Source organism: Garra rufa, chromosome 16, assembly GCF_049309525.1.
Source record: "Garra rufa chromosome 16, GarRuf1.0, whole genome shotgun sequence".
NCBI lineage: Eukaryota > Metazoa > Chordata > Actinopteri > Cypriniformes > Cyprinidae > Garra > Garra rufa.
Window position 1 is genome coordinate 37,532,158 of NC_133376.1, and position 25,740 is coordinate 37,557,897.

Genomic DNA, 25,740 nt, shown 5'->3' on the forward strand with positions numbered 1-25,740 from the left:
TAAATAATACATATACATACATTTCAGTAAAATTTCTGGTAAATGTTTTGATAATTTCATTAACAATAGTAGTAGTAGCGTTACATTAAGTAATATATTTCTGTCACAGTTTCTTCAAGTTAAACCAAACTTTTAGGGTTGCTGTGATTACGTTTCAGTTTCTCTTTGTATATGTTGTGAAGTGACTAAAGTGAGTTCTAGAGATTATGTTTGTGTTCATATACTCATGACACAGAACACAGAACATGCAGGAGTCATATTTAAACAGCATTCTGTGGCTTAATATTCACAAAAACCAGTCCATGTCCCGTTTTGATATAAGTGTACTGACCTACATTTGATTTCTTACTTCGAAAATGGGCAAATTCCATTACATTCTTTGCTACAGTAAATTAAATTATGTAAATTCCATATTTATTTGAATATTAATGTAAATAGTAATTCATGTCAATGCAACTGGACAAGAGTGGCTGCTATCCTAATCAATCTGTTATACTGAAACTGTTATACATGTTAAGTATATAGTCAGGGTTGTATGTTAATACCAGCGTCGTTGTATTCTGTTCACAGATGCATCTGTAAATGGAGCTACAGGCTTTTCTCCACCAGACTCAACCACAGAAGTGGACAAAGACAGGAAGGAGGGAGACGAAGACGTAGATGACGGTGAGCCCAATGCTGCCGAGTTGAGACGACGTCGCCTCCGTAAGCTAGAAACCGCCAACACTCCTGACCACTGATGATCCATTTACACACGCAATCGTGAATTGACTTCTGACAGTAGAAATGCTTCTTACGGACTCTTGGGCACTTGGCACGTTGTCAGATTATCTGAGGAAAGTTCATGTGTTCTTAGATGTTCATTTAAATCAGGCACATCAAGGCACTTCCCGCTTGTGTGGAGGGTTTGTCACTGTAACGTGTACGGAAGATATCATGCGTGAAGATAGAAAGGATATGAAAGCCTCGCACCTTGAAAGTCCGCTGTGACCTCCGAACCGAGTATTGGTGGGACTCTCCTCTCTGAATGTGATTTGTGTCTCTCAGAGGAACAAGGTTTGTTGGTTTCTCGTGTACCCTTAAAACTTGATGTTTTCCCCTTCTTTGTGTATTTCATTATTTCTAGCTTTACATAATAGATTTTTTTCTTAGATCAACTTTGGTTATGGGTAAAAGGTAACCATGAACCAAATATCTAAATTAACTTCCTGTACATAATGTATAAAGTGTTTTAATAGGAGGATGTGTACATACTGCACAATAAATTGTTCGAAACAGATGTTCGTCTAGTGAGTTTATCAACTCTATAAGTTTGGAGTCAGTATGCTTTTTTATTTTAAATTAATTATTACTTTATTTAGCAAGGGTTTAACTGATTAAAAGTAACAGTTAAGACGTTATGTTTGAATTGAAAAACAAAATTGAATCCTGAACACAATGTATTACAGTTTCCACCAAAATTATATTATTTTCAACATTGATAATAATAAATGTTTCTTGAGTAGCCAATCAGAATATTAGAATGATTTCTGAAGGATCATGTGACACTGAATGATGCTGAAAATTCACAGGAATAAATTAGCAATAGAAAACTATTCTATTTTACAATATTATTTCTACTGTATTTTTCCTTTTTTAAATAAATGCATCCTTGATGAGCATAAAAGACTTACTTAGAAAGATTAAAATATTTTATCCAACCCAAACTGCATTAATTACATTAACCTAAGTTGATAATTATTTTAATTGGATAAAATAGTTATGACCAAGTAATGATTTTTTTTTTTTTTTTGTATTTTCTGAATTTTTTCTCATCTGCTCCCCAAGCCTGCATTTATTTGATCCAAAGTACAGCAAAATATTTTAACTATTTAAAATAACTGTTTTCTATTTGAATATATTTTAAAATGCAATTTATTCCTGTGATCAAAGCTACATTTTTTGCATCATTAGTCCAGTCTTTAGTGTCACATGATCCTTCAGAAATCATTCTAACATGCTGATTTGTTGTTCAAGAAACATTTATTATTTTTATCAATATTTAAAACATTTCAGGATTCTTTGATGAATGGAAAGATCTAAAGATCAGCATTTATCTGAAATAAAAAGTTTTTGTAATATTATACACTAACTCCTTAAAAGTTTAAGTCAGTATGATTTTTATTTTTGGGAAATAAATGATAGAAATTAACTTTTATTTATCAAGGATGCTTTAAATTGATCAAAAGTGATGATAAAGACATTTACAATGTTACAAAAGATTTCTATTTCAGATAAATGCTGTTCTTCTGAACTTTTTCATCAACAAAACCTAAAAAAGCTGTTTTCAACATAATAAATGTTTTTTTTAAACAGCAAATCAGAATATTATAATGATTTCTGAAGGATCATGACTGGAGTAATGCTAAAAAAATCAGCTTTGCAATCACAGGAATAATTAAATTTTACAATATATTTACATAGAAAACAGTTATTTTTTAAAACAGTTAGTTTTGCTGTACTTTGGATCAAATAAATGGTTTGGTGAGCAGAAGAGCCTTTAAAAAGCATTAAAAATCTTAACTGTTCAAAAACTTTTGACTGGTGGTGTACATATTGTAAATGGCAAAATAAAACATGAAACTGTTTAAATTATTTTTTTATTAAAATAAATTGACAAGTATCAGCGCACAAGGTTAGTACCAAAATTATTGCGTCCTTATGTCGTCGTCCCACACAAATATAACATCTGTTAATACATTTCAAGGTTACCCTTACATGTGCTAATAAAGATAAATGTGGTAATAATCACCAACTGGTCCCTTTTAATCACAAGCATCTAGTCTAACTGTGGTCAGCTTAAAGTCAAGGTGCAACGTCAGAAGTACAGACGCTTCCGATGGAAAATTAGTGCAAACGAGCCTATTGAGCTACTCAACAGGAAGAGGTAATGCTGTACTATCGCCTGAGAAGGTCTCTGCAGCTTTGCACAGTGGTCAGGTCTGTGGAGTGGAGTAAAGAGAGTGGTGCTGGTTGCTCTGCTGAGTCCGGTTGAAGAGGAGTGGAGTCGTCTCGCTGGATCCAAACCAGCTGTTGGTACAAAGTCTTGCTTTTAATCACTTGTTGTTTTTAAAGGTGACGTATCATGAAAATCAGACTTTTTCTGTGTTTAAGTGATATAATCGGATCCCCAGTGCATCTACCAACTCAGAAAACTTCAAAAGGACAACCCACTAACCTTGTTTGGGTAAGCCTTTCTCTGCAAGCATGTGGAAAAAAACGAGCATATCAGATTTCTCTCTCTTAGTGACGTGGTAAAGGGATCTTATTATAATATTACCGCATGGCGAAAGTTTAAGCAAAGCATGCTAACTCTTCTGTTTTTGGCTCCACAGACGAGCACGGAACACTATTTAGAGTCCCAGCCTCAGAGGAGACAAAAGAGCAGTGGATTTATTAATTTGTTTACTGTATATTACGCTGCTGCCACACAGATCTAATATAAACATGCTATTTCTTTCCCAGCTGTTTACCTTCACAGATATAACCGACTGTTTTTGTAACTCCTGTGTTTTCAACATAAACTTGTGTGTATTTGACAGTTTAAGCGCAATAAGACATGAAAGAGAACATTTTTTTTTATCAGAGTATCTAAGGTTTGAGCTGTAAAGGCACAGCTCTATTCTGGAAAAGGGGGCGGGGAGCAGCAGCTCATTTGCATTTAAAGAGCCAGGCACGAAAACTACGTTTCTACTTCCACTCAATATAAGCATTTTCAAAATGATATAATAAATGATACATGGGGTTTTTGAGCTGAAACTTCAAAGATACGTTCTGGGGACACCTGAGACTTATATTTGACCCTGGACCACAAAACTAGTCATAAGGGTCCATTTTTAAAAATTGAGATTTATACATCATCTGAAAGCGGAATAAATAAGCTTTCCAAACGAAGTTCTTAGCAATGCATAATACTAATCAAAAATTAGGTTTTGATATATTTACAGTAGGAAATTTACAAAATATCTTTATGGAACATGCTACTTAAGACTGGTTTTGTGGTCCAGGGTCACATATTACATTTTGTACCTTTGCTATTACATATCTGAGCTGGGAAAGCCTGATTACCTGCTATGAGGATTGATACTGTGACTCCAGAGAGAACTCGTGTCATCATCCATTCCACGAGGATCGTCAAAGAAATATGAGCGCGAGCCTCGTGTGTTGCACATCGCTGGGCTGCAGTTCTGAAATGAACAACAAAGCAAACAGCTTAATGACGACACTCATTTTTAAATGCATTTCATATGTGCTGTTCTTCAGAAAAATCCTTCAGGTTCCACAAATTCTTTGGTTACCTGAATAAGATATTTCACATAAAAGACGTTTACATATAGACCACAAGAGAAAGTAATAGTTGAATTTATAAAAATGAACCCATAGTTGTTCATGAGTCCCTTGTTTGTCCTGAACAGTTAAACTGTCTGCTGTTCTTCAGAAAAATCCTTCAGGTCCCACAAATTCTTTGGTTTTTCAACATTTTTGTGTATTTGAACCCTTTCCAACAATGACTGTGTCCATATTTTCACACTGAGGACAACTGAGGGACTCATATGCAACTATTACAGAAGGTTCAAACACTCACTGATGCTCCAGAAGGAAACACAGTGCATTAAGGGGGTGAAAACTTTTGGAATTCAGGGTATTTTGGAAGATCAGGGTAAATTTAAATTATTTTGTCTTCTGGGGAACATGTAAGTATCTTCTGTAGCCTCTGAAGGCCAGTACTAAATGAAAAAAGTATAATATTTAGGCAAAATAAGAAAAATGTACACATCTTTAATCTGTTCAAAAGTTTTCACCCCCGGCTCTTAATGCATTGCGTTTCCTTCTGGAGCATCAGTGAGCGTTTGAACCTTCTGTAATAGTTGCATATGAGTCCCTCAGTTGTCCTCAGTGTGAAAAGATGGATCTCAAAATCATACAGTCATTGTTGGAAAGGGTTCAAATGCACAAAAATGCTGAAAAACCAAATAATCTGTGAGACCTGAAGGATTTTTCTGAGGAACAGTGACAGTTTCTCTTGTGGACTATATGAAATGTCATATTTAGGTCAGCACTAAATAAACAATAACATGCATTTTGTATGATTCCTCTTATTTTAGTAAAAGAATTAACATTTTTCAAATTCTGCAAGGTGTATGTAAACTTTTGACCTCAGCTGTATATAGATACCAACATGACTGTACAGTACTGTTCAAACGTCTTAAATCTTTAGTCAAGGCTGCATTTATTTGATCGAAAATACAGTAAAATATTCTGAAATACTATTACCATTCAAAGTAAGTTTTCTATGTGAATATATTTTCAAATATAATTTATTCCTGTGATGAAAGTTTAATTTTCAGCATCATTACTCGGGTCTTCAGTGTCATAAATCACATGGAATAAGCATGGAAAAATGCATAACCATCAGACCTTTTCTTGAGGAGGCTGTCGAACTCTGAAGATAACAATGAGCAGGCTGGTAGGAAGCAGCTCCCAAATGAAGAGAACAACTCCGAAGATAATGTAGCCCCTGTCTCCAAGTTCACTCTGAAGGTCAGCCTTTAAAAACAACACAGAACATCACAAACTAAACCAGTGACAGGAATAGCTGTTCATAAGCAACCAATGTACTGCAACTGCCCACCTGATCAGAGATGTTGTACCAGTCATAGTCAAAGGCCTCGACTTTATGATTCTGAGACAAAAACAGCACAGCAAGATTGTAGCACGCCCTGCTAGTGAAGAGCAAGATGACACCTGCGCCCAACACCGTAGTCCTACAAAGCCCCTGCAAGCAGAAGACTAAATAAATCGCTGCTAATAACAGTTTTTGGGACCAAAGTCTTGAACAGTAAATATAATTCAGTATATAACATTTAAATTAAAATTGATTCTATAAACACTACCACTCAAAAGCTTTTGAACAATAAGATTTTGAATGTTTTTTTTAAAAGTCTCTTCTGCTCACCAAGCCTGCATTTATTTGATCCAAAGTAACATTTCAATATATTTGCACTATTTAATATAACTGTTTTCTATTTGAATATTTTTTAAATGTAATCTATTTCTGTGATTTCAAAGCTACATTTTTAGCATCGTTACTCCAGTCACATGATCCTTCAGAAATCATTCTAATATTCTGATTTGCTGCTAAAAAAAAAACATTTATTATTATTATGTTGAAAACAGCTGAGTAGAATTTTTTCAGGTTTATTTGATGAATAGAAAATTCAAAAGAACAGCCTTTATCTGACATTATAAATGTCTTTATCATCACTTTTGATCAATTTAAAGCATCCTTGCTAAATAAAACAATTCATTTCTATCATTTCTTTCCCCCATAATTATACTGACAGCATATTAGAATGATTTCTGAAGGATCATGTGACCTTGAAGACTGGAGTAACGATGCTGAAAATTCATCTTTGAAATCACAGGAATGAATTAAAATTTAAAATATATTCAAATAGAAAACAGTTATTTTAAATAATAAAATATTTCACAATTTTACTGTTTTTGGTTTATCTTGGATTAAATAAATGCAGGCTTGGTGAGCAGAAAAGACTAAAAATCTTACTGTTCAAATACTTTTGACTGGTAGTGTACATTTAATAATTTATTCAGCAGAAGCTGTTATGCAATGAAATGTTGACGTTTATGCACTTATTGCAAAATATATCAGATTGCAGAAGTAAAATAAAATGCAGCTACTGTTTAAGGTTAAAGGAATATTTTACACAAAAATGACAATTTGCTAAAAAAAATGGATCCTCTGCAGTCAATGGGTGCCGTCAGAATGAGAGTCCAAACAGCTGATAAAACATCACAATAATCTACAAGTAATCAAAACTAATCAAGTCCATCAATTAATGTCTTGAGAAGCAAAAAGCTGTGTGTTTGTAACAAATCCATCATTAACACTTTTTGCTTCTCAAGATGTTAATTGATGGACTTGATTAGTGTTGATTACTTGTGGATTATTGTGATGTTTTATCAGCTGTTTGGACACTTATTCTGACGGCACCCATTCACTCCAGTGGTGAGGAAGTGTTATTACAGATTATGAATGGTTTAAAGTTAAAATGTCTTAATGATGGATTTGTTTTTTATAAACACAGCTTTTTACTTCTCAAGACGTTAATTGATGGACTTATGTTTTGATTACTTGTAGATTATTGTGATGTTTTATCAGCTGTTTGGACTTTCATTCTGACAGCACCCATTCACTCCAGTGGTGAGGAAGTTTTATTACAGATTATGAATGGTTTAAATTAAAATGTCTTAATGATGGATTTGTTACAAACACACAGCTTTTCTCAAGACATTAATTGATCGAATTGATTAGTTTTGATTACTTGTAGATTATTGTGACGTTTTATCAGCTGTTTGAACTCTAATTCTGACGGCACCCATTCACTCCCGTGGTGAACAAGTGATGCAATGCTAAATTTCTTCAAATCTGTTCTGATGAAGAAATAAACTCATCTACATCTTAGAAGGCCTGAGGGTGAGTAATTTCTAATACTCACTATTTGACTTGCAAAGTATATACCTTACTGCGCAGATAAGGGGTGGTTTGAGGCGAGGATCGAGTTAAAAGGAGTAGAGACGTGGACAGACACACAGCTGCCAGAATAAACAGTAGGTCATTAACCAGCACCCGAACCAAAACCAGCCTCCACGTCGTTTCACCATCGCCACCAGAACCGCCATGCTGTCCAAGGCTTGCGCAAACTATATTGACACACAGGAAGATGACGCTCATGGTGGCATACACGCACTGAGCCGCCCGTCTAGAAGTCAAAAGTGACACACACACACACACAGAAAAAATTAGCATTAAACACAAAATCAGAAGATATCCATTAGGATGCTATTATGGAAATCCACTCACAGTCCTTTCCTGGGGTCAATGCTGAACACGCTTCTAACTTTGAGCAACTCCTGTCAAAATGAAAAAGTGTTATGAGGGAGTGGATTATTTTCTCAACTATGCAAACATAATTTATGAATCTCGTCTTACCTGAGTGAAGTACAGGTTGAATAGACTCAGGGTGAAGAACTGCAAGCAAACTGGGAAACAATAAAGGAGCCAGTAGACTGGAGTGGGCAGGTGGTTGGCCGCAAGGGCATTACGGAAATAAAATGAGAAGAGTGTTGTGCGAAGCGCTGCCCAGAACAGGCAAAGAAACAGAAAAATACTTTGGTAGCTCCATCGCTTATGGCCAAAGAGTAAGAGCAGCCAAAGCTGAATATACACGACTAAAAACAATAACCCATAAAAACAAGTGTAAAAAACCGTGACACCCAGCTCTACTGATGGGGCCACGGCTGGCTTCATGGGGGAAGGAGGAACTGGAACGTGCATTATGATGATGAATGTTCAAAAAAGAGCTAATATGATATAATACAATGCATAGACTAAAGCTTTAAAATAAAATAAAACAAAACTGGTGTAAAATGTTAAGATAAATCATATTACCAAAAAAGAAAAACAAAAGTCGAGCATGTTTAGACATGCATGAATCATCATTAGTCTTAATCACTGGATAATATTCTGTCAGGCTCAATCACGACGAAGAAAAATAACAAACATCTGAAATGTCATTTGTCAGAACTCCCCGGATGCGCACCTGAAAAATAAAAACGAAAGTATTACATTTCTAAAGTAAGCACAGTGAAGTCATAAAAACAGCAACTCAAAACATTCACAGAGATATCAATAACACTCTGTCTGATCGAAAACAAAAGCATACTTTGTCTGAAAACAAAGTCTGTAACTGATTACGACTTTTGACAGTCGCGAAACGATGACAGCCTGACTTTGTTTACGTTACCAGACCTACCAGGTAGATTTACTGTACAGCACAACATATAACAGTTTTAAACTGTTTAACTACTTTCTAACAGGCAAACATTTATATGACTGACTTTAGACTCATCTAAAATGGCTAGCTGAGTAGCTAACGTTGCTAGATTAAGTTTAAAATAGATTTGGTAACGTTAATTCGAAACGGTTTTGATATAAGCGACACACGTTTTTAAAAGCTGCTTAAAATTTTTATTAAATTAAATCCAAAGTTACCTTACAAATATGTAACACCACGTACCAAATCCGATAAATCCCCTCATCACTAAAGTCCGTTCTTGTTTATGCACTGCGTTATCAAGCAGACTCACCGCTGTTGGCGACATCTAGCTGTACAAGTTGGTAATGAAATATGGGGCTCCATTTGTGCCAAAAATGAGTCGAGGGCTTTGTACTATACAGTACATCAAATTTTGTCTTTGTCTACGCTAAAAAAAAAAAAAAAAACAGCTAAAACCAGCCTAAGCTGGTTGGCTGCTTTTAGCTGGTCATCAGGCTGGTTTTCAGTGTTGCCAACTTTTTTCAATGGAAAGTAGCTAAACCCCGCTTGAAAAGTCGCCAAATGTCACTAAATGACATCATACATGAAATATTGACTGAAACGCGGCCCATTAACCAGCTCTCGAAGATATTAATCTACACTAAAATCCTGATTCATTATCACGACATTGTCTGATGAAATCAAATGCACATACGATTAAGACAATGGCTGTGTTGTGATTTCGAATATACGTGCATGTAAAATAGAGTTAAAAGCAACAAAATATCTTTTTAAATATTTTTTCAATCTGAAAATGCTGCTCCTCTGCCGCTCACTGAACAGAGCAGATGCAGATAGAGAGAGAGAAAGACGTACCAGAGAGTCTCATAAACTAAATAAGGTTTGTCCAAGAAGTCGCTAGATTTGTCGCTAGATGCTTTTTTGGAAAAAAGTCGCTAAGGGGGTCTGAAAAGTCGCTAAGTTGGCAACACTGCTGGTTTTAGAGGGGTTTTGTAAAACCTGTACAAATATCAGAAATCATAAATAGAAATAATTGGGAATCATGTAAAAAAAATCATAATAGAATAAAAATAGTGCACATTTCATTGATCTATTATAACATTTATGTAGTTTTGGTCACTTAGATGCTTTCTTATAGATGGTTTTCCTGAACGCGGAAGTCATGTCCAACTCTTAACCAAAAAATACTTTGCATTTCCAGTCTCCATTGTTTCCGGTCAAATTAGCATATATTCCGAGATAATAATCTAATGTTAAACCTATTCAAATGTTTTGAAATAGCGGCTCCATAGCGCCATCACTTTGCAATGTCGCAATGACCGTCATTTGTCAGTGCTTCACTCCTCAAAGTTTCATGAATGTGTAGATGTCAGGAAGCTGTGGACATTAGCTACAATAAAAACTAATGGACACAATTTGAATGGGTTCCTATGGAGACCGGAAACAGAAAAGCATTTAATCTGACGTTAGATTTCGTAATGGCAGCGCTCATCGTTTACTCAGGAAAAAGGTCTAAGTCCAGAAATTAGTCAAATTTTTCTGACAGGTGTTTTTTATTTTATTTTATGATGTCATTACGTTGCTGTCTTGCCACCAGCCAATCGCTTCATTGCTGATCGTGGTTTCAAGTATTGATACATAGCCCCTTTTAAATAGGGCTGGGTATTGTGACCAATTCGGCGATTCGATTTGATTCTTATTTTTATGGTTTCGATTCGATTCGATTCGATATCGATTAGCGATCAATATTTCATTTAAAATGTTAGTTTTGCAGACATGGGATCCATATTTTGATATAAATGCTGGTAACTGAAACTCTCCTACTTAAGTTTATTACTGAAATACACATCTACATTAATAATAGGGTGCACACAGTTGTTTATTTTAAACAACTTTTATTTTAAATGAACACTGTAACAAGAAGTCATAAATATGTGCATCCATTGTACACCATGTAAACAAACTGCAAAATGCACATTACTGTAAAAAAATAAAAAGACTGTAAATGTGCAACAGTGAAATCTATTAAGAACTTCAAACATGTTTAAGAAATAAAACATTTTTCTAAATTCAAAACAGGCCCATCATAAAGCCCTTGTCTGCGGATACAAAACATTCTAACTGTCCATAAAACTAACAGTTCTTAACTACAGCCTAATCATTTTTGATCACCAGATTTTTCTGCAAAAAAAGCAGCTGATGGTGACACATTCAGGACGAGAGGTGAATATTCATATCCTCTTACGTGAAACACGCGCATTAAGAATCGTTGCGTTAAACTGAAGATCGATTAAAATCGGAGAATCAATATTTTTTACCCAGCCCTACTTTTAAACCAACCCATGGATGTGCAATTATCTCAGATGACTCAATCCAGCCATACTAATCATCAACAACAGGTGTGTTCGAAGAACCGAATTAGCCAGATCATGATTAATGTGATGATATCATCTTGAATGTGTCATTTGATCTCAGAGGTAATAAACGACTTATAAAGAGCGGGCGCAGCTGGAACAACCAGCTAAAACCAGACCAGCTAAAACCAACTTCCATCTTAAACCTTCTAAGACCAGCCAAACAGCTTAAGTTGGTTTTAGCTGTTTTGTTAGCTATTTTTGTTTGGAGTTATATTAAAAATTATCTTTGCTGTCCCAAGCTCTATTATGGCAAAGGGCAGGTTTTTTTTTTTTCAACAGACAAAAAAAAAAAAAGTCCAATAAAGTGCATCCATCTGTCCAATAAAGTCCACCATACAGAAAACACTAACACTGTGAACAAGTGACCGTCTGATCTCAGCCGCAGCTTCAATGTCTATTTATAATGTAGGGGGCGGGACGCTACGGACTCTAGAGAGCATTTGATTGGACATAACGTTTGATGAGAAGCTGAAGTGCAGTGTGATATCATCAAAATCGTTGATTCATATTGACGGAAGTGACGAGACTGTAAGTTTTGAGTGGTCTTATCTTGTAAATGCATTAAGGCTAACATATTCATACTAAAAGCCAAAAAAAAAATTAAATTTTGATTTCATGGAAATAGGCTCATTCTCCAACTCCCCCCGACTTAATGAGTTGAGTTTTACCGTTAACAGTACAAAGCATAAGGCAGTCGACTCATTTTTGGCACAAATGGAACTCCATAATGAAAAACATAAACAAAGGCGTCTTGCTCTTTCTGCGAAACCACGCCCTCCACAAAAAAACGCAAGCTTATCTGACTTCCTCACTAAAATTTAAGCACTGAAGAGTTTTAAAAATGACAAATGTAAAAATACGTGGAAAGAGAAACAAAGATAGTTCCGCCATTTTGAAAACTGATAGCGTTATGTAGAAGCCGGGTATTGTGGGCGTGGTTTGCCGGCTGCAGTCAGTGTACAGTGGGCGTGACTTATAAGACGCTGGGCGTGGTTTGCAGTCGTGCAGGAAGCGCCCATTGCTTTACCGCGCAGTATTGAGAACAGGAAACGGCGGTTAGTTCAATTTTACACCATCAATAACCGTCACCTCGGCTGACATTTCTATCTGTCATCACCATTCATTCCTGTGTTTCATTACATGATTAAGTCTTGCAAATCAGCTGGTTTAAATAACCAAATTATAGGCTAGGCATGCACTCCCCTGCTCAATAAACTCAACATTTCATAACTTTGTTATGCGTTATGTTTCGCAGCTGTACAGATTCAAAAGCTGTGAGTCAGAGGAGGTTTTTAACGTATGAACTCATAGCTTGTATAGGCGAGGTTCTCCTTTCTCACTTTTTCCTCTCTCTCTCTCTCTCTCTCTCTCTCTCTCTCTCTCTCTCTCTCTCTCTCTCTCTCTTTTCTTCACTGTACCGCACTGTGTGCTGGAGTTCTGCAGCCACGTCGCAGACAGAGACAGCATCGCCCTTACAATCCTCATTCTTTTCAACAGCAGCCGCCCAACTGGACAGACAACAAGTTTATATCCTCGTACAGTTCATCAGACGTTGTGTTTACGCGTTTTTATTTTAAAAATAGTTACTCGTTACGGATAAACTGAGAGCAGTTCTTCGCTGTGGTCATGGTAAGTAGCTTGCTTGCTAATTTATGTCTCAAACTTGATGGTTTAGTGTTTAAAAAGATTACAAGAGTTTTCTTTAGCGTTTATCCATTGCAGTTTGTCGTACACACTCTCTCCAGACCTTTCTAAAGGTTGGTTAGACACACGTTTGTTCCAGTAAATGCTGCTTACTCACGAGCCAGTCTGATATTAAGAGATTAAGTAGGGATGATTATACAATATCTATCTATCTATCTATCTATCTATCTATCTATCTATCTATCTATCTATCTATCTATCTATCTATCTATCTATCTATCTATCTACAGTCTTTGCTCTTACACGTTTTGCATTTTATATTGTAATTTGCATATAAAAACAAATTACATATATATTACACATGTATACACCCAATATAATATATTATCTATCTAGACTTTGACTTTTAAATACATGTTTTGCATTTTTTAAAGAGTGTAATTTGCCTATATAAACAAATAACATATATATTACCTATCTATCTATCTATCTATCTATCTAGTCTTCACACCTTAAACACACACTTGCATTTGATAATTGCTAATAACATGTACTTTATGTACTAAATAGTGTGTAAATAAACAACAAATTGTGTATAAACACAATCCAACCAAAACCAGTCTACAATAGTCCAAATATATAAAAACCTTCTTATAAGTGTATCGTAGTGATTCAGGATAAGCCAAAAGCATGGCTTTTGGAAGATGTATTAATGATGTACTCATTTATTATATAAATTTAGTAAATTATGAACAAAAAAAAAAATGTTATGGACTGCGGCTTTAACTAAAACTATAACCATTAAAAGCGTCTGCTTTACTTTGATAAAATAAAATACTTAACTAAAATAAAAAAAGAAAATTGAAAAAAAGTATATATATATATATATATATATATATATATATATATATATATATATATATAATTTGTTTTCCTATTTTAGTTAAGTATTTTATTTTATCAAAGTAAAGTAGATTATATATATATATATATATATATATATATATATATATATATATATATATATATATATAATTTAAATTAATTTTTCCAGCTAGTTGCCAGAAAGCAATTAATTTCTTAAAACATAATCAAAGAAAATATATATATAAATATATATTATCAAATTATATTTTAAATATATATATATATTTTAAAAAATGGACAAAAACATAGAAAAAAGTGACAAAAAAGACTGAAATTATAGTAACATAATAATAACAACTGAACTAAACTGAAATAAAAAAGAATAAAAATTGTATAGACATTTAAAAAAATTAACAAAATCTCAACAAAATGACAAAAAAATGGAAAAAGAAAATGGAAAAGAAAAAAATGATCTATTGATCTAAAACTAAATGAAAACTAAATTAAACTAAAACTTGATCTAAAATTATTTAAAAATATATATATATACAATTAATAAAACACAATACATTATATACAAACATTTATAATAAATTACATATATATTACACATGCATACACTCAATATATTATCTGTCTATCTATCTATCTATCTATCTATAGTCTTTGCGCTTTAAATACACACTTGCATTTGATAAATGCTAAAAACATACACATATACTGTATGTGCCAAAGTGTAAAGAGTGTGTATACAATCAACAAATTTCATATACATTACATGTGTATAAACCCATTATATGTAACCCTGGACCACAAAACTAATCACAATGGTCAAATTTAATAAATTGAGATTTATACATCATGTAAAAGCTAAATAAACAAGCGTTCCATTAATATATCTTGGGCCAATATTTGGCTGGAAAAACAACTGTTAAAAAATTTTAAGGTGCAAAAAAATCGAAATATTGAGAAAATTGCCTTTAAAGTTGTCCAAATGAAATTCTTAGCAATGCATATTACTAATCAAAAATTAAGTTTTGATATATTTACGGTAAGAAAATGCATAGAACATGATCTTTACTTAATATCCTATTGATTTGTGTATTTTTGGCTATTTTTGTAGTTCAGGATCACATATAATGTTTTTGCATTCAAATTCTGCGACAGGAACCAGAGGATGTACATTTCAGATCAGGAGAACATTTCATAGGTGAAGAAGAGAATGAGAAAGCATCATTCGATAGGAAGGATGATGGAGAGGAACACCGTAAATCAGGAAGACCGCCGATGTCCCGCATCCCTACCTTTCAAAGCTCTGTTGGCCGCAAGCGAGTCACCGTCCAGAGTGCAGAGTCATCGCCGAAGATAGATGAGTCTATCCACCAGGGCCAAAAAGAGAGAGCTGGCTCTACAGAGCCTGGAAGAGCGAAAATGTTAGGATCTGGAGGGAGAGAAACAGGACTGCCCTTGCCGTCAGTTCGTTTACACACAAACCTCGCTGATGTTCTCTCTCAAGGTGATATCTCGGGTCACGACTCCACTATTTTGGCTCCGAAAATAAATCAATCTCTTGATCAAACACCTGAGATTACAAAAGACTCTGATCAGCTTGATATGCCACTAAAGCGACCCCCGCTCAGGAATGTCTGTGAGACTTCTGATCTCTTTACAGAGCGCATTTCTGATTTTGAAACCGCCAGCATAGAGAGCTCCTCGGAAGACGAGCAGATGTCGGCGCAGGATGCCGTCGTAGAAGATCTCAGCTCATGCTCCTCTGTTGATCAACTCGAGGCACCTGATGATCAAGATACTTTGAAAGAGGACTTTGGAAAGGAATCACATTGGACGGGAGAAAACAGTGTCACAGGGAATGATGTGAAATGTGTGGAATGTGTTCCAGATAAGGATGATGGATTTATACTTAGTGGTCAAGATGAAATCGCAACGATTCAGAAACCTTCAGATAGTAAAGAATGCTTTAAAGAAACACAACAAGGAGGCAAAACTGCCAATACTACTCCGACAAAACACACCAAGACCAAAACGTCCACACCCTCCAAGGTGAGGAGAATCGTATTTCGTAACATGCAAAATTAATGATGTTTGCTAAAGCAGGAATACTATTGTTGTTAATACTAAGGGTTAAAATTTCAACAAACCTTTAATCCTAAATATTAAGCTTAATCCAGTACTGTTTGTGCTACTTAAAACATGCTTGGTGAGGAGTGGTGTGTTATTATGTTTCTAAGACAACAGATTTTTAATATTGTGAAATATTTTACTATTTAAAATTATTGCCTTCTATTTGAATATTTTTTAAAATCTAATTTATTCCTGTGATCAAAGCTAAATTTTCAGCATCTTTATTTCAGTCTTTAGTGTCACATGATCCTACAGAAATTATTCCAATATGCTGATTTGCTATCTTTGATGAATAGAAAGATACAAAGATGAGCATTTATCTGAAATAAAAAAGCTTTTTTTTAACATTATACACTATACCATTTAAAAGCTTGGAGTCAGTATAATTTTAATTTTTTGTTACAAAAGATTTCTATTTTAGATAAATGCTGTTTTTCTGAAATTTCTATCCATCAAAGAAACCTGAAAAAATTTACTGTAATTTTTTGAGCAGCAAATATTAGAATGATTTCTGAAGGATCTTGTGACACTGAAGACTGGAGTAATGATGCTGAAAATTCAGCTTTGAAATCACAGGAATAAATTACATTTTAAAATACATCAAAATAGAAAACAGTTATTTTAAAATAGTAAAAATATTTCAGAATTTTACTGTTTTTGCTGTACTTTGGATCAAATAAATGCAGGCTTGGTGAGCATAGACTTAATATCTTAAATCATTTTTTTTCTCAGGTAAATTTAGATATTTTTACAACAAAGCAAAATAAGCTAAAATAATAAGTAAGAAAGACAAATACTGCAGTACAAGCCATATATACAGACCAGAATCTCTTTCTCTGCAGTGATTTGACCTCTGATTTGCATACGTATACAAATTACTGAGACTAGTTGCCTAGTTTTGCCATCAAAACAACAGAATTTCAGCAGAAGATCTTCCCAAAACTGGCATTTCATCACTAACAGAAATGTACCTATATCTTGTTGGAAAGATGTTTGAATAAGCAAAGTCTTTCATTTTATATAGGTTGGTATTGGATGTTTTTAAAGAAGTCTCTTCTGCTTGCCAAGCCTACATTTATTCGATCCAGAGTATAGCAAAATCAGTACAATATATATATATATATTTTAGAATTTGTTTTTATATTTAACATAACAGATTTATATTTGAATATATTTTAAAATGTAATTTATTCATGTGATTTCAAATCTGAATTTTGAGCATCATTGCATGAAGAATTTCATTATTGCATCATGCTAATATTCTGATTTGCTCCTCAAAAACATTTATTATTATTATTATTATTATTATATGAAAACAGCTGAGTAGAAGGTTTCTTTAATGAATAGAAAGTTCAAAATAACAGCATTATCTGAAATAGAAATATTTGTTAACATTATAAATTAATTAATCACTTTTGATCAATTTAAAGCATCCTTGCTGAGTGTTAAATTCTATAATTTCTTACCCCCAAAAATTATTATGACTCAAAGCTTTATAATCGTATAGTGTGTAATGTTACAAAGCTTTTTATTTTAGATATATGCTGATCTTTGGATCCTTCTGTTCATCAGAAAATCATGAAAAAAATGAAAAGACTGGAGTAATGATGCTGAAAATTCAGGTTTGATCACAGGAATAAATTACATTTTAAAATATATTCATATAGAAAGCAGTTATTTTAAATAGTAAAAATATTTTAAAATTTTTACTGTTTTTGCTGTACTTTGGATTTTAAAAAATGCAGGCTCGGTGAGCAGAAGAGACTTTAAAAACATCAAAAACCTTTGACTCGTAGTGTAATTTAATATCACTAAATCTCTGTTGTTGTAGCAGACAAAAGGAAGGAGCTTTTCGCTTTTCTGTCTCCTGCCCACCCTTCTCCTCCTTTTGGGTGGATCTGCATCACATATCTGGCAGTATGGAGTCCCTAAATCTGTGTCACACCTGATGTCACAAATGGAGCTCCACTGGTTGGAAGGTTTCTGGATGCCTGAAGAAACATGCACCTCTGACTGTAGGTAAGGAAACAGTTCCTTTTTATATTTCTAAGCATTAAAACACCAAGTTTAAAATGTTAATGTGTATCTTAACACTTCCTCTCAGGCTTACTCTTGTTGAAAGTGTCCCTGAGGGCCTCAGCTTCCCTTCCGGCTCGCCACACCTGCCAAGCATTGCAGAGACTTGGACTAAACTACTAAACAAAGCAAACCGCTCCGTCCACATTGGTGCTTTCTATTTCACACTTCAGGATTCAGATTTGGGACTTACGGAGCCTTCGTCTATGCTGGTATGTTGTGTTGTATATATTTTACTAATCTAAAGGCTCTCTAGAATATGGAGTTAGAATTGTTGCTTAATTCCAAATAAATACATTATGATCCACAAATAAATGTTAAGCGATTGATAAAAACTAAGCATATTCACAAAATAAATAAAATGAGATCCACAAATAAATCTTAGAGTTCCACAAACATGAATTATGTTCACAAGTAAAAAAAAATAGAATTGCAAATAAAAAACATACTCACAAATATTTTTTTTATTCTACAAGCACAACTTTGCCCGGCATTTATATGTGAATCGCGTACTGTGCATTTGTAGATCCCTGCGCGTATTTGTGAATTTTGAAACATTTCAAGCGTCAAGACGCAAACTAATCCACAAATGGATGGACTCCACCCACCTTCTACTTAAGCCAATCAGATACCGGCCACGTGGGGCTGACCAATCGTTGCACGTTCTCACTCCAACAATCACGTTTTTACGTGACCGTAAGATCACCACAAGATTCACTCTTCACTGAAACACTATATTTGTCTGTTAATTAGACTAAATAAAATACAATATATGTTAAATTCAACCTTTAAAACTGCATTCCAGTAAATATCCCAGTCATAGAACCTACATTCAGAACGTTAAGAGATCGAAATGAAGGGGAAAATAACGACGTATAACATATAACATAATATCACGTTCCCACGAGTTAAATGTAGTGGCCAAGACAAACATAAGTGAACCGAAGGTGTCCCCTTACAGTCACCGTAAAAACGTGATTGGTTGGAGCGAGAACGTGCAACGATTGGTCAGCCCCACGTGGCCGGTATCTGATTGGCTTAAGTAGAAGGTGGGTGGAGTCCATCCATTTGTGGATTAGTTTGCGTCTTGACGCTTGAAATGTTTCAAAATTCACAAATATGCGCAGCGATCTACAAATGCATAGTACGCGATTCACATATAAATGCCGGGCAAAGTTGTGTTTGTAGAATAAAATGTTTTTTATTTGTAATTCAAATTTTTTTACTTGTGAATATAATTCGTGTTTGTGGAACTCTAAGATTTATTTGTGGATCTCATTTTATTTATTTTGTGAATATGCTTGGTTTTTGTCAATCGCTTTACATTTATTTGTGGATCATAATGTATTTATTTGGAATTAAGCAACAATTCTAACTCCATACTAGAACATCTAGGATCATACTGATATTACATTTATCTTTTCTACAGGGCAAAAAAGTGTTCAACCAACTGAAGCAGCTGGAACCAAACGGAGTGAAGTTGAAGATCGCTGTAAACGCCCCTCAGCCATACATTGCAGACACAGACGAACTGGTAGCAACAGGTACAACAGCGTGCCGATTGCATATGCAGCGTGTGAAAATGGTAAATGGTTTGGAATGGATGTTATGCAGCTTTTCCTTTAGCTTTCTTGCTTTGTGCTTTCTTTCAGGGGCTGAGGTCAGGGGAGTTGACCTGCAGAGCATCACTGGAGGCATTTTGCATACCAAACTATGGGTTGTGGATAAGAAACACATCTATTTAGGAAGCGCAAACATGGATTGGCGTTCGCTTACCCAGGTACGTCTAAATCGAGCAACATTGTGTGTCATTATCTGACTAGACAAAAGGTTTTGTTGACATGCAAATATGCATGTAAATGTGTGTGACTTTGTTAGGGGTTCAAGCGCATAGTGCTTAAACCCTATTGTAATTGTTAGAATGGCCAAGGATCAGCATTCTCCACATTAAACTGATCGTGCAAACCAAGCCGTAAGTCATAGAGACTTGAAACTTGGAGGAATGGTAGTACTCACTCCGCCTACAACCTCACCAATGCTCGCCCCAATTGGCCTGACGGGGGCGCTACAGCCATCAAAAGTACAATTTTAACTCCTAAACCGTCAGTCGCAGCATCAAGTGTCTTGTGTCAAAATGACAAAACACATGCCTCAGATTCGATTGGGAGCCTGGCTGAATTTTAGTATCTACTTTTGCTGATCTGAACCAAAACAGTGCAGAAAGATTCTCTGGAGAGTGACTTTCAATAATTATCTACAGTCTCACCATCGCAAAGAGATGCCAAAACATTTGAAAGGAGCGGGGCCACTTTTAGTAAAATGCATGAAAGTGGCCTCAGATTGGCTTTGTGCCTCAAGATTCCATCATGAGCCTGGCAAAGTTTTCGGGAATTTTGGATTTTTTTAAAAACCTACTTTTGCGAACTAGTCCTAGGTTTTTCACTCGATCGAAACCAAACCAGTGCACAAAGATTCTCTGAAGAGCGAATATCAATAATTATCAAAGGGACGACAAAACGTCTATAATTCCTGAATGGAATGAGATATCTTCACCAAACTAAGTACACCTACAGAGCTCAATCTGAGGTCACAGAACAAAAATCGCAGAGCTTGGCCATTTGGTAGCACTATAAGGGGGAAGAAACATAAATACGGTTATACCTGTGTAACTATTTGTCCTATTAACATGAAAATCACTGTGCACGATCTTGGTCCAAAGTGCCACAAGTGACATTTGCGTATCTCAAAAAAACATGGCTTCCATCGGTCAATAAAGTTTGAGCACCTATTAGACAAGGTTAATTGAGAAATCTAAAAGAAATCGGCCACTGGGGGGCATAAATGACAGTATATTGCACATTTTTTTGCGCATATGCGCAATATTCATCTCATATGATAGAACTGCTCATTCTGGACAACTTTGTCTCTAGGACCACTGCTGTGAAACAAATAATTTGTTAAATAATTGAGAAGATGTATAAAACCTACTTTTGTAAACTGGACCTAGATTTTTTGCTCAATCTAAAAAACAAACAAACTCTGCAGTGCAACTCTCTGGACTCTCTGGGTCAATAATTATCAAAAAAATGTAGACATGTAATTTTTTGGGACGCTATGATGGGGTTGTTTAAAAACGGGGCCTGTCCAAATTTACCCAAAATCCTATGAAGACTAAAGGAAAACTCAAAAATTCACGAAACCTGGTGATTCTAAACAAGCATGCAAAGTATTAATGAGATCGGACCACTGCTGGCACTATAACAGTCATAAACGTTAAAAAGATAATATTTCTATGGTACGTTACCTGGATTTGCCAAAAATGCTTTTTTAAATCATTAATTTCGGTGGTTACAGGCTTGCTAAATAAAGCATTTTTTCATATGTGCTTAAATGCCTTAAAGCGCTTGAACCCCAGTAATCGCTACTATTTTTTATGGTATTGTATTTTATTTTACATTCATTTATTTTAATTTATTTTTATGTTTTTTAATTTAATTTTAATGTTATTTAGTATTTATTTTATTTATTTATTTTATTCATTATCCAGAGCAGTTTTTTAGACTATAATGTCAAAATGGCTTTTAACCCAAAAATCAATCCCTAAAAGTATACATGCATATGCAGAAGTATAATCAATATTTCTAATAGGTGAAAGAGGTTGGAGTGTCTGTGGAGGACTGCAGCTGTCTAGCACAGGACGCGTCACGGATATTTGACATGTACTGGGACATTGGAGCTCAGAAGAACGGATCTCTTCCTCCATTCTGGCCGGGCCGTTTCTCCGCCCTCTCCAGTTCTAAGTACCCATTAGCTGTTAAATTCAACGGTGTCCCTGCACGTGTCTATTTGTCTGTGAGTTGTGTTTCTCTCACAAGTTGACTTCCTTTGTTTGGTCCGGTTTTTGTTTACCACATTCATAATATGTTTTCATTGCATGTTTTGCAATCATTTCATTCAACCTATTCACGTTTCCACATACTTTCTAACATTTAGACTGGCTGATTTTCATTTACACCATGTGTCTATTTTTCATTTCAATGTATTGTGTAGAGATGTTGTCTTTTTGTCAAAGTGGCACCTTTTTACTGCACAAAACAGTGCTTTTTAATACATTGCATGGACAGCATATGTCCTGGTTCGTTTTCATTCATCTCTAAATGTGCGTTTTTTGTATGTGCAGAAATGTATTTGACAGTGTTTGACTTGTTCTTGTAGAGTTCCCCTCCTCCTTTATCATCATCTGGGCGTTCTGATGATCTTTCAAGCATCCTGTCAGTAATTGCTGATGCTGAGCGGTTCGTCTATGTGTCTGTGATGGACTACCTTCCTTTGTCCCAGTTCATGGAGCCCATTCAGTAAGCTTTACCGTTTGATATTGAGTCAGGGTTATTATAGCTTATTACAGTTATTATAGAGATTTTATGGTTAAAGCTGCAGTCTGTAACTTTTGGTTTAAGTAAAACTAAAACTATAAAAACATCTACTTTGATCAAATAAAATACTTAACTTAAATGAAAGAAAAGTATTACGGCTAGTTGCCACAAAGCATTTCTTATCCATTTCTTAAAACTAAAACATGATATATATATATATATATATATATATATATATATATATATAATTTTTTTTTTTTAAGAAATGGACAAAAATACTAAAAATACTGATAAAAAATTGACTGAAAAATTAAAATGGAAAATACAATTTAAAAAAAAAACTATTCCAATGATACTAAACTAAATAAAAACTACATTAAATAAAACTAAAACTTTGTCAAGAATTTATAAAAATTATATATACCTTTTTTTAAATTGGACAAAAACACAGCAGTGACTAAACAAATTATAATACAAATAGAAAATACAAAATTAAAAACTACAACTGAAATAAAAACTTTAAAGACATTTTATAAAAATGAACAAAAACTGAACTAAATGACTAATAAATGGAAAAAGAAAATGGAAAATACAAAAATAAAAAAAACTATTCCAATGATACTAAACTAAATGAGTCTAAAACTAAATGAAATTAAACTAAAACATGATAAAAATTGATAATAAATTGAATTTGAATTTTAAAAATGGACAAAAATACAGAACAGTGACAAATGTACCTGTGCCACTCAAGGTTTTGTGATCCAGGATCACTATATATACGAAAAATAATAATAAAATATTTACAAAAATGTATATATAATAAAATTAAAAGACCAAATTAAAACTAACTTTACAAACTAAAACTGAAATAAAAAGGAATAAAAACTATATACATTTGACAAAAACACAACAAAATGACAAAAAATGGGAAATACAAAAATAAATATTCCAATGATACTAAAAAACTGGGGATAATTTAGAAAATTCTATACATTTGCATTGCATGTACTTAGTTTATAAAGCATGTGAAAGATTTTTGTCAGGTTTTCCATGATTTTCAGTATATTTTATGTGATTTAGGTTTTGGCCTGTCATCGACACGGCCCTTCGTGAGGCAGCATGTGTGAGAGGTGTTGAGGTGAAGCTGTTAGTCAGCTGTTGGAGTCATTCTCCCGGCGCCATGTTTGTCTTCCTCCAGTCTTTATCCGTCCTCAACAAGCCCCCTCTGAACTGCAACATTCAAGCTGTACGTTTCTGTATGCTCTTTACATCTTCTGAATGTTTTTTTTTTAATTCAGCCGTCACTAATGATTTAACATTTCATCTCACAGAAAGTTTTTGAGGTGCCTTCAACACGAGAGCAGCAGAGGATCCCGTTTGCTCGTGTCAACCATGCCAAATACATGGTGACTGATCGAGTTGTTTACATTGGTATGCTCGCTGTTTCCTCTCTTTCACAGCATGATCTCACTTGCATGCTTTTCTATATTCCAACAACCTGACGACAGGTTTGGCGCTGCATCATCAAATGCCTGCCAACAATAACAGTCAATGTTTACTGTTACAAATGAGTCGCTGTGAATATGACTTCTGAAATAAAGCGAATACCAGTTTCCCTGCCATGGTGACCGATTGTTATATTTTGTTTAACAGGAACTTCCAACTGGTCTGAGAATTACTTCACCCAGACGGCAGGGGTTGGGCTTGTCGTGAATCAGACAGGTTCTGCAGTAGGGCAGGGCCAGCAAACCGTTCAGAGCCAGATGCAGGAGATTTTCCAGAGGGACTGGCGTTCAGAATACGCTCAGACCCTCGCTGATGCTCACGCCGAGCGTTGCAGCGGAAAAACGCTTACGTAATAAACCACGCTCTTTATTTGTTATGTTGCTATGCACTATGACTCAAAAAATAAAAGAAACCAAAAACTCTTCCCCTAGGCATTCCTGCCTACTGATAACTTATTTATGATGTATGTATATTTCCCATAAGGATGCTGTGCATTTTTAATGTTTGTTATAAATATGGGATATATTAATTCTTCTTTTTTTTCAAGTGCATTTATTGTATATTTGCATTATGTGACATTTGCAGAATAAGGACAAGGTCCTTGAGCAAGCACTGATCTCTTATGTTGAACTGGTTAAACATGCATGGAAGTGAAATATTGTTGTAATAGTGCCTTGGCTGTAATGACTGTTTGTTTGTTTTCAAATTAAACAGTTTTCAGTAAGATTCTTGTGCTCTGATGTTCTTGCATTTACTTACTATGAAAAAGGTACTTTATACTATGTACATATTTATATATATATATATATATATATATATATACAGTCAAGCACGAAATTATTCATACCCCAGGCAAATTCTGACTTAAACTTACTTTTATTCAACCAGCAAGTTTTTTTGGACCGGAAATGACACAGGCTTCTCCCAAAAGATAATAAGACGATGTACAAGAGGTATCATTGTGGAAAAAAAAGGTTTTATACATCTAAATTATTTAACAAACAATTTGCTTGACAGCATTGGTGCTAATGGCAAAGTTGTCCAGAATGAGGAGTTCTATCATATAAGATAAATATTGTGTATATGCGCAAAACAATGTGCAATATATACAATGATTTTTGCCCCCTAGTGGCCAATATCTTTAAGATTACTCTGTTACCTAATATGTACTCAAACTTTATCGACCAATGGAAGCCATATTTTTTTTGAGATACACAGGTACTTGTGGCACTTTGGACCAAGATTGTGCACAGCGATTTTCATTTTGATTGGACAAATACATAGGTATAGCCGTATTTATGTTTTTTCCCCTCTTATAGCGTGCGATCTGCGATTTTTGACCTGTAACCTCAGATTGAGCTCTTACACACACTAGTTTGGTTCCGATCAGGCGAAAAACCTTGGACTAGTTCGCAAAAGTAGGTTTTGCAAAAAATCCAAAATACCTGAAAATTTCGCCAGGTTTACGATCAAATCTGAGGCATGTGTTTGGTCCGGCGTGCGCCAAGGAGACTGCGACTGACGGTTTAGGGGTTATGAGTTATGATTTCATACTTTTAATCGCTGTAGCGCCCCCCTGAGGCCGATTTGGGCGAACTTTGGTGTTGTTGTAGGTGGTGTGAGTACTACCAACCCTCCAAGTTTCAAGTCTCTACGACATACGGTTTGGTCTGCACGATCAGTTTTATGTGGAGGTTGCTGATCCTTGGCCATTCTAACAGTTACACGCTTGAACTCCTAATTTTAATATTTTAAGAGTGAATTATAAGATTTGTTGTATTTTGAATCCAATTTTTCTTTGTAAATGCAAAGTTGATC

At 34.7% G+C, this 25,740-nt stretch overlaps 3 protein-coding genes across 5 annotated transcripts in view; 2 read left to right on the top strand and 1 right to left on the bottom strand.

Annotated features, from left to right (window-relative positions):
* syvn1 (synovial apoptosis inhibitor 1, synoviolin) overlaps window positions 1-740 on the top strand; it is a 3,312-nt gene extending 2,572 nt beyond the window's left edge. The window contains exon 5 of the mRNA XM_073820233.1: window positions 571-740. Within this exon, the coding sequence (XP_073676334.1) occupies window positions 571-740 (170 nt within the window). The remainder of the gene's footprint in view (window positions 1-570) is intronic.
* Window positions 741-2,271: 1,531 nt separating this feature from the next.
* On the bottom strand, window positions 2,272-9,190 carry gpr137 (G protein-coupled receptor 137). Of its 3 annotated transcripts, none has more exons than XM_073820478.1 (9): window positions 9,113-9,190; window positions 8,051-8,660; window positions 7,922-7,971; window positions 7,580-7,820; window positions 5,672-5,815; window positions 5,458-5,586; window positions 4,108-4,226; window positions 3,218-3,238; window positions 2,272-3,069 (listed from the first exon to the last, which is right to left on the bottom strand). In XM_073820478.1, the coding sequence occupies exons 2-9, from the start codon at window positions 8,393-8,395 to the stop codon at window positions 2,976-2,978; spliced, it is 1,143 nt and encodes a 380-aa protein (XP_073676579.1). In that variant the 5' UTR covers window positions 8,396-8,660; window positions 9,113-9,190; the 3' UTR covers window positions 2,272-2,975. The 3 variants fall into 3 exon arrangements, with proteins under 3 accessions (XP_073676579.1, XP_073676580.1, XP_073676581.1); XM_073820479.1 differs by having other exon boundaries at window positions 9,138-9,189; XM_073820480.1 differs by lacking the exon at window positions 3,218-3,238 and having other exon boundaries at window positions 2,274-3,069.
* A 3,572-nt stretch (window positions 9,191-12,762) lies between these two features.
* Window positions 12,763-24,648, top strand: pld7 (phospholipase D family, member 7). The gene is made up of 11 exons (XM_073820811.1): window positions 12,763-12,943; window positions 14,993-15,886; window positions 17,799-17,986; window positions 18,072-18,255; window positions 19,473-19,587; window positions 19,696-19,823; window positions 21,692-21,895; window positions 22,259-22,398; window positions 23,497-23,662; window positions 23,748-23,847; window positions 24,070-24,648. The coding sequence occupies exons 1-11, from the start codon at window positions 12,941-12,943 to the stop codon at window positions 24,273-24,275; spliced, it is 2,328 nt and encodes a 775-aa protein (XP_073676912.1). The 5' UTR covers window positions 12,763-12,940; the 3' UTR covers window positions 24,276-24,648.
* The last annotated feature ends 1,092 nt before the right edge of the window (window positions 24,649-25,740 follow it).